General features: G+C 55.8%; 2 protein-coding genes across 3 annotated transcripts in view; one reads left to right on the forward strand and one right to left on the reverse strand.

Annotated features, from left to right (window-relative positions):
- The window catches only part of TMCO4 (transmembrane and coiled-coil domains 4), a 45,287-nt gene extending 39,563 nt beyond the window's left edge, over nucleotides 1–5,724 (forward strand). For both annotated transcript variants that reach the window (XM_085305210.1, XM_085305211.1), the window contains one exon: nucleotides 4,541–5,724. In XM_085305210.1, the coding sequence (XP_085161336.1) occupies nucleotides 4,541–4,951 (411 nt within the window). In that variant the 3' untranslated portion in view covers nucleotides 4,952–5,724. The remainder of the gene's footprint in view (nucleotides 1–4,540) is intronic.
- Nucleotides 5,706–8,831, reverse strand: HTR6 (5-hydroxytryptamine receptor 6). The gene is made up of 3 exons (XM_085305212.1): nucleotides 7,694–8,831; nucleotides 7,310–7,507; nucleotides 5,706–7,194 (listed from the first exon to the last, which is right to left on the reverse strand). Exons 1-3 carry the CDS (start codon nucleotides 8,414–8,416, stop codon nucleotides 6,784–6,786), a joined length of 1,332 nt encoding a protein of 443 aa, XP_085161338.1. The 5' UTR covers nucleotides 8,417–8,831; the 3' UTR covers nucleotides 5,706–6,783.
- Nucleotides 8,832–8,837: the final 6 nt, after the last annotated feature.

Genomic DNA, 8,837 nt, shown 5'->3' on the forward strand with positions numbered 1-8,837 from the left:
AAAAAAAAAAAAAAAAAAAAAAAAAAAAAAAAAAGCACTTTTTACTCAAAATTGTCAACGTGTTCCCACAAAGTATTTCAAAGTCTGATGGAAAAAGTCAGGGAAAAAATTATTGCATCAATGTGAATGTGGTCTGAGCTCTGTCTGATCCCCTAATTATCATCCCTGAAGTGAGAATGACTTGATCAATAAGCTTTAGTTGAAATGCGAGCGCACATAAAAATTACCATCTTGCTCAGAAAATACTGCTGTAATTAAAGGAGCACTTTTACCAGTCAAGGCAGTTTTTAAACAAGGAGCAAAATAAGGATTGAGGAACTTACCCTTATTCACAAGAACTGTATTTGTGCGAAGGAATAATTTAGAAGCAAAGCTTGTTAGCTTCAGCTGAATCATGCTCCAATCTATTCCATCAGTTTTTCAGAGCAGGAATAGAAACATCAAAGAGGAATAATGCAAATCACATTGACAGTGTTTTCAAAATAATTTTAGCTCTATAAAGTTTTCTTGAAATATATTTTTGTGAGCTTCACCTCTGCTGGAAGCCTGAACTGCTAAGTAAGACTGAGGATACGCCTGTAGTGCCAAGGATACCTACGGCAGACACCAAACCTACATTTTTTAGTAAATCTTTTAAATTAAATTATGGCTTCTGAATTACTGAGCACGTTCACCTTCTTCGCTTCTGGAAAATAGTGTTCCCTAAGAACGAAGACAGRAAGATTTTATTTCTATTTTAACTGAATTCAACCACGGCCTCTTAAGGTTGGTTTARTGCCCTGCTGGTACCTGCTGGGGGATTTTGCTCTTCCACCAGCTTTTCCAGGTACCTCCAAGCCCAGCCACGTTCCTTGGACTGAACTGGGTTAGGGCTTTCCCRTAAGCTTTCAGAAAACAAGGAACGGGGAGTTTTTGGCGGGACTGAACGTCCTCTATCTTGCAAGAGGTGCTCGGCGCACTGAAGAATCAAGGTTTATGGTGAAAAATCAAGGTTTGCGCTGACGTGGGGGGATAACTCGGACCAGAGGAGYCTGCCAGCTTGGCGGAGATGATGGTATTTTGATTGATAAGCTGGTGTAGCTTGGGCGTCCTACAATCAATCGGTGCTTGCCGCCATCTGGAAGAGGAGGGCTGCGTGGATCTCGAGGCAGTATCACCATCTGAGGGTTCGGGGGAAGACACAGAGGCTTTTGAGTTTCTTCCCTTTGTTGTCAACGCTGCTGCAAAACCGGCCTCGTGACCCACATTTATTTCAGCGCGCGGGACCATCGTGTTCGTCTCTTCATCGACGACAGATTCGCTGCCGCTTTTTGAAGCGGAAAGCAAACCAAGTCGCCCGAGGGGCGATACCAACAGTTGCTGAGCTGGCTGTGTTGAGATATGCCACCCAGAGGAGTTTGTGTTTCATTATGTGTACGTACAAAGCCGCTGACACGCCAGCGGGAAGCAAGGACTGCTGAAAAGCGAGGTGTGATGATTATCCAAGCGTTGGAAACTGCTGCGCCCTCTGTTAACTCTTTTCACCCCACGCAGAACAACTTCGAAGTAAACCAGATGGGATCTTCAAGCAGTCRGATCTGAAGCGAGCAAAGATTCCCTCCACCACGTTTCATGGAGAGAGCTGCGTGGCAACTGCCCGCGGATGCCGTTCCCGTCCCTTTTCGGCCCCACCGGTCTCTGCTYCCTGGCCCTCTCCACTTGGAAGTGCTCTCATTAATCCAGGTAACAGTTTCTGCGTTTACAAAGCCCATCGCTTGCCTTTGTATGGAGACCACCAGCGGGTCGGTTTCGGGCCCGGAGACGATGGTGTTATTTGTGTTCAAAGCACCTGTACGTTCAGAACGGTGTTTTTACAAAACCATAACCAGAGGCACTTACTGCGCTGAGCAAAAAGAGTTCAGTGAGAATTGAGTGGGCGCAGCTGACTGTGCTCAAGGACACTTTTGACACTTCTGAGTGGATCTGAACTTGAAAACCTTTCCAAAAGATGCGAAATGATGGCTCYTCTCAGCTGATTGATAGATCCACCTGAACAATGCAATAAACTGTAGCTCTTTGGAGATTTTCCTGTGCTATGCTTGGTCCTGCAGCAGAATTATTGGTATAGGCGGTTTGCGTCTTCCAATGAGTCCAAACAACCATAAAACCACATATAACAGATGGGAAGTCACCTAGGCACACTGTTTTCATTTCCTTATAGCAAACATAAATCTCTTTGCTGTGGTTATAAAAGCAACTTTTTCATTCTGTTTGTTCTGAAGTTCCTCCTGCACTTTGTTCTCAAAAATAGTCAAACGAGTGTTTCACTTGAAAGTTTTTATTGTCCCTTGCAAGGTTTTGAAAGGTCCCATCCCTTCTCTGGCCCGGCCCGCCCAGCAGAGGAATGCAGCTCCTCGAATTGCATGGAAGAACGGGGGCGTCCGAGAGCTGGGATTGCCTGAGCTTCCCTACCAGGRTGGCGTCACGTCTTGAAAGCGGCAGCGATAGCGTCCTTGCTGCGCTTTTGCTGACAGCTCACAAATTAATGTCACGGCACAGCGGACTTCTGCACGGGAGTCCCACCTGCTATTCAGCTCCTCAGCGCTTGCGTTTGGCTTGAAGGCATCCTTTAAAATCCTTGTCCCGGAAACAGGAGCGAGCGAGTTTCTTTTGAAGAGCTTTAGCGGTGTTACTTAGTCGGTCTGCGGTAAGGGACAGATTTTCAGAGGTCTCAGCTCCTCTCTTAGTTGCATGAGGARAAGCCCAGCTGTTCAGAAGTGCTTCTGTGTGGCATCCCAGGGATCGCGATGCTCGAGGAAGAGGAATTCCCCACTGTTTTTGTGGAAGCTGCTGGATACYAAAGACTGAAGAAAATCTAGTCCTTAGGGCGGCAGGAGAAATAGGTTCTCTCTGGCTAATGACYAGTAAACTTAATAAAGCCACTTCTTAGAAATCCCCAGGCACTGACCAAGGCGGGTAGATGGTACTGACTGTCGCCAAGGAGCGGCTTCAAAATACAGCAAACCAAGAGACTTCAACCCYTGCCTTAAGTCTGCTTCTTTCTTGTTTCTACCCACTTTGTCCAGCTTTCTGCTCGTTTCCCTTTTCATCGCTGCCRCCCTGCAGCGTAGCGAAGGGTGCTTGCTTTCCAGGAGAACATCTTAACAGCCAGTCCATTAGTGCTTCGATGGTTATTTTAATTAACTAATCTCTTCAAAATATCAAGAGCCTGTTGAGCCATCTGGACTGATGAAAGTCACATATTGCATTGCTAACGGGCTGATTAAATCTTCCGTTTTGCTCCAAGTTTCTCTGTGTTCCCAAACGTTACCCCTCAGAAGCTGCTCGGAGATCTGAACGTTGCCCTCACCCGACACGGCGTTTGCTTCCGACRTGGCGTACAGGGGTACCGCTAATCCTGGTCGCTCACGTAGCAAGAAGGGCCTGTGCAGATGTCAGGATCAGTCYGCCGAGGTCTGGGCTAGCAGGGAGGTGACAGAGCAAATTTGGAGCAGATAGGACYGAGCAGCTTCAGGACTGCAACTGCSGTGAATTCGCTGCGCCTGCAAATGTGTCTTTTGTTGTTGTTGTTTTCTGGCTGGATTAGGGAGGAATTAAACTGTTCCAATTTGCYGAAGACGCTGGAATGGCTCGAGGTACAAATCATCCCCCTGCGCTGCCCTGTGCGGGGCCAGCTGATCAGCGAGCTGCGGGAATAGCCTCGAGCCAGCCCGCGAGCTCTTTGCATCTCCTTGAAAACTCCCCTATAGCCTCCACCCCCCACCCCACACCAGGGAGTCTTTGCTCACGAGCCCTTCCTCCCCTTTTGGCTGTGAGCGCCACAGCAAAGGGGATTCGAAGGCTGGTCTCCAGCAGGATCTCGGCTGCAGTYGCTTGAAAAAGCTTGGCTGGAACGGGCCGCGCGAGACGGAGGCGGCGGCTGCTGCCTTTCCACCCAGGTAGCCTTTAACACACATTACTAATCACCGCAGAGGGGTTTATCTCGCCCTCCCATGCCGTGGTGGGAAGGTGCATTCCAACATCCCTATCAGAAGAGTTTATCTTATCACGGGAACCACCTGACAGCCGAATGGCTGTGTTTTTGCAACAACGATATTGCTGACTTTAATTTGGTTTATGAACCTATAACTCCTGGATTCCCAGTTTCATGCTGTGTTCACAAGGAGAGACCAGTGCACGTTTAAACGGAGTCTCGGAGCACCTCCTGGCCCGGAGCCTTCGCTCACTCAAGTGACAACTGTCAGATTTARTGACTGCCTCCTAATTTAAATAAGTGAATCTTTGCTTTTGCAGGGAGCTCAGGCGCAGGGCGGAGGCGTGATTTCACCCTGGGAGTCGAGATGAGGCCGCTCGTCTCCCTGCCCGGGAGTCTCTGGCCACCGCAGGACACCTCCTCTCCTACCTCGGAGACCGAGCGGCGGCTGCGCGTTTCAGTACCCGGGCRGCTCTCGGAGGAGAGGCAGTGCAGGAGGAGGAGGAGGTGCGGGGCTTGGGTGAGGCGGGTTCCCCGCTAACAGCGCTCTCCCGCTGTCGCTCGCAGGTGAACGGCCACCTCGACTACATGAAGCAGATGGACACGATCCTGAAAGCCGTGGGCGTTAAAACCAAGGAGTGCCGGCTCGACGAGAAGGGCAGCGCCACCCTTTGCTCCCATCCAGCCAGGAAAGCGCAGCAGGCGGCACGCAGCGAGGCTCGGGCAGAGCAACGCGCCGTGCGAGGTGAGGACGCGGCTGATGGTGCCCACTGGTCCTGGGAGCCCGTGGACTCGTTAGACGCCGGCAGAGACGGCGGCCGGCCGCGGCCGGCAGAGCCTTTCCCGGGAGAGCCTTTCCCAGCCAGCATTTCCCAGGGCCTGGATTCCTCCGGCCGTCCTTTGGGAGAAACCTCGCTGCCCTGCCCCGGCTCTCCGGACAGCGAGGCCAGCGGGAAACGCGCAGCAGGCGCGGACTGAGCCTGCGGAGCTGGCGCCGGCAGCTCTCCGCGGCCGACCGGGTCGGCAGCTCTTCCCTCGCCCCGCGCCCRTCAGCCGCAGGACGCGGGCGATCTTCGCGGCTCGGCCCCATCTCCTCGGCAGCGCTGTCCGACGCGCCGCCGTTCCCACGGGAATACCAGCAGCGCCAACAGAGGGGCCGTGGCCCCGGGGCGTCCCGGGATCAAAGCTTTCCCGGCAGCCGCCCCGCAGGCGAGAACGGGCCGATCCTCGCCTGCACCGGCATCGCTCCTCGGGAAGCGGCCGCGTTCCTCGCTGGGACATTAAAAGCATCTTTCCACCGGAGACTGATGAGGGGTTTGGTTTTCCCGAGCCCAGGAGCGCCGCAGGCTCTGACAGTCACGTCGCGGCGTCGCCCCTTCGGCTCCGTGGAGGCAAAGGGCGGCGAGTCCGCGGCTCCTTTCCCCGGGCTGCTGCCGGGGCTCGGGCACTTTCCAGGCAGCACGCCCRCTTCCCTGTCTGCGAGCTGCGGGCAACGAGTGGCAGAGGCCTCGTTACTGCTAGAAACGTGCTTTGAGTTTCTAGGTGAAAGACAGAGGAGGAAACGGACTGGACTTTTTATGATTTATTACTTCGTGAAACTTCCTCCCGGGCTTTGCAAGCCAGCAACCCACAGAGACTTTCGTTCCGCGTCCCCTACATGTCTCCAGCCTTAAAAGCCGCCCCTGGCTGCGATTTTTTTTTTTTTAATTGGCTTAAAATTAAACTAATACTTGGCAGAGGATAAACATAAATCTGTTTGATTTCTGCCTCCTTCCGTGACAGTSAGTTGGCACCCGCTCGAACCGGAGGGACCCTGCTTAACGTTCCCTGCCAGGCCCAGTCTTCCAAAGCCGTTTGGGACTGATCCACCTCTTCCATAAAAGGCTCTTTTGCTGCTCAACCCAAGAAAACGCAACTTAGCAGGAACGTGGCAAGAGGATAAGCCCCCTGCTGAGAACACCKCCAAGTTTTACTGGYTTAAAACAAGCGCTAGTTGGTAAAAATACCTTCCCACATCCAGATCTAGAAAGTCTCATTAACTCAGGAGGGGGCAAGTACCGTGATCGCACCTTCTGGTTGCGTCCGCGTGCCCGGCCCTGCCCCGGAGGGGGGCTCAGCCCCAACCTGTTTGTCCACCCTGTTTACCCAGAGTTGTAGCCAAAGTCTGTTTTTATATTTGTGGAAAGATGTGCGTGTTTATTTTCACGCTTGATGCTAAAACCAAGCTAAATACGTGTTGGCCACAGACACGTGGAGAAGATGGATGAAACCTATTTGCTATTTGAGCTTGTGATGAGTCCGCCGTTTACCGTGGTGGCGTATCGCTGACCGCTGGGCCGGCCGTCTGCTGCGAGGGGGGTTGTAGCGAATAAAGGCCGAGCGGGGCCTAAAAGCGCTTGTTCTGGTCTCGAGCGCGGGTGGGTAACGTGGCGGGGTTGTAGGACAGGAGTCCAGCGAGGGCACGGCGAGAAACTACCACCCCGGCTCCGCACCGCCAAGGCACTTGAGGGAGAATTTGCTAAAAGCCTCTGTGGCCGCGAGCAGGGGCAGGGGGCTTTTGGCCCCGTTCAAGCGTTCGCTTCGATTCTTGTGACAAGAAACTGTTTGTTTTCTGATCGCACGCTCTAAAAACTGACGGGTTGCYGGAGCAAAGCCCGCTGGTCTCGTGCCAAAAATAAGAAGCTGTAGGATGAAAGCTAACGGGAGGCTGATTTCATTACTTACTGCTGTCGGGATACCCGTACAGCCGCAGACACGTTGGACGCCCACCCCGTCGCTGAATATCCAGAAGGCTCTGGGGGGCGGCGCGCTCAGGCCACGGGGGTGCCGAGCCGGGCGCCCCACGGCTGCCCGTCCGCGGGCTCCCCCTCGAAGAGGCTCCTCGGGCGGGCGCCGGAGGCCGGGAGGCCGGGGCCGGCCGGCAGYGAGCCGTGCTCGTCCGTGGGGGCGGCGGACTCGACGGAGTCGGTCTCGGCCTGCAAGGTGAGGACGTTCTTGAGGGACGCGGCCGCGCGGGGCCCGCTGTTGGAGTTCCTCACCGAGAGGGAGACGGCGCTGGGCCGGGGCTCCCCCGAGCGCCGGCAGCAGGGCAGGTATTTGCCCATGGCCCTCTTGAAGTCCCGCATGAAGAGCGGGTAGATGATGGGGTTCATGGTGCTGTTGCAGTAGCCGAGCCAGGTGAGCACGTCGAAGAAGCCCGCCGGGACGCAGCCGCAGACAGCCTGGCGGGGGGGGACACAGCAAGGATTAGCGGCCTGCCAGCGCCCTCCTGGCTTTCCAAGGGTTCTGCCTCGCCGGTGCTCCCCGGGAGAGACGGCGCCGTCGGCACCGGCTTACCTGCGTCACGTTGGCGACGAAGAAGGGCAGCCAGGCCACGAAGAACATGCCCAGGAGGATGCCCAGCGTCAGGCTGGCCTTCAGCACCTTCTTGCTGTGCTTGTTGGCCAACCTCCTGCCCTCGCCGGCGGCCTGGCTCGGCGCGCGGGAAACCTGCGCCGGGGAGGCCGGGGCGAGCGGCATTCGCTGCTGCGACTCCTGCAGGAGCAAAAACCAACAAGAACAACAACAACAAAAAAATGTTATTGCCATTATTTCCCTCCTTGCAGGGGCGGAAGGATGGCACGGCGCCCGGGCCCTAAATCRCTTCCTAACAGGGAGCAAGTAAAACTGCTCCACGCTGGGAGGGGTTTTTTTTCATGGAAAAAAAGAAAAAAAAATCACCTGCGCCACGGGCTCGGCGGCGGTGGCCACGTTGGAGGCGAGGGAAGCCACCTGCACCGCTTGCTTGCGGGCGGCCAGGAGGATGCGGCAGTAGGTGAAGGAGATGGCGGCGGACGGGAGGAAGAAGGTCAGGCAGGAGGCCACCAGGGCGTAGGGCAAGCTGACCAGCAGCCGGCACTGGTCGTCTTCTCCCCGGGAGGTGACGTTCGGGGGCCGGGCCTCAAACTCCAGCTCGTGCCACCCCATCTTGATGGGCAGGAAGGAGGCCAGGGCGGCCAAGGTCCAGGTGGCCACGATGAGCCAGAGGGCCCGGCAGGAGGTCATGCGCAGCTTGTATTTGAGGGGGCAGATGATGAGCAGGTAGCGGTCCAAGCTGATGACGCAGAGGTTGAGGATGGAGGCGCTGCAGCACATGACGTCGAAAGAGTACCAGAGGGAGCAGAAGTCGCCCCGGAGCACCCAGCGGCCGTAGAGCTGGTTGAGCATGGCCGGGGGCATGACCACCAGCCCCACCATGAGGTCGGACATGAAGAGGGACACCAGGAAGTAGTTGGAGGTGTTGCGCAGCGAGCGCTGGGTGACGATGAGGAGGATGAGGAGGAAGTTGCCCGCCGTGGTCAGCAGGATGATGAAGCAGAGGAAAGCGGCCAGCCAGCTGCTCCCCGCCAGCAGCGAGCGCTCCCCCAGCGCGCTGGCGTTGGGGGCCCCCGCGTCGCCCTCCATGGGGAGCCGGGCGGCAGGGCTGGCTGCGGAGCCGGCGGCGCCTTCTCGGCCCGTGGCCCACGCTAGGTGATCATCGCCGGAGAAGTACTGGCTCTCGCTGTGTCCTCCTTCCTCCTCCTCTCCCTCTCTCCCGGCGGAGTGACATTCCCAGGAGCCGATCAGCAAGAACAAGGTTTCCCTCCCCGTTACTCACAGCCAGATGTTTCCTCATCCYTGCAAATTCCCCCGCGCTCGGATGTCCCTGGCTGACGATTCTGGATGCTGGGAGGACACCAGGGAYGCTCGAGATGCCACCACGCTCGGGGAGCTGCGGTGCTTGGGATGTCCGGGATGCTCTGGATCCCTGCAGCTCTCCTCCCCAGGATGCTACGGTCCCCAGGATGCTCCGGATACTGGAGATGCTCCAGTTCCTGGGATGCTC

This window comes from Rhea americana, unplaced genomic scaffold (genome assembly GCF_003343005.1).
Source record: "Rhea americana isolate MKP2758 unplaced genomic scaffold, rheAme1 scaffold_217, whole genome shotgun sequence".
NCBI lineage: Eukaryota > Metazoa > Chordata > Aves > Rheiformes > Rheidae > Rhea > Rhea americana.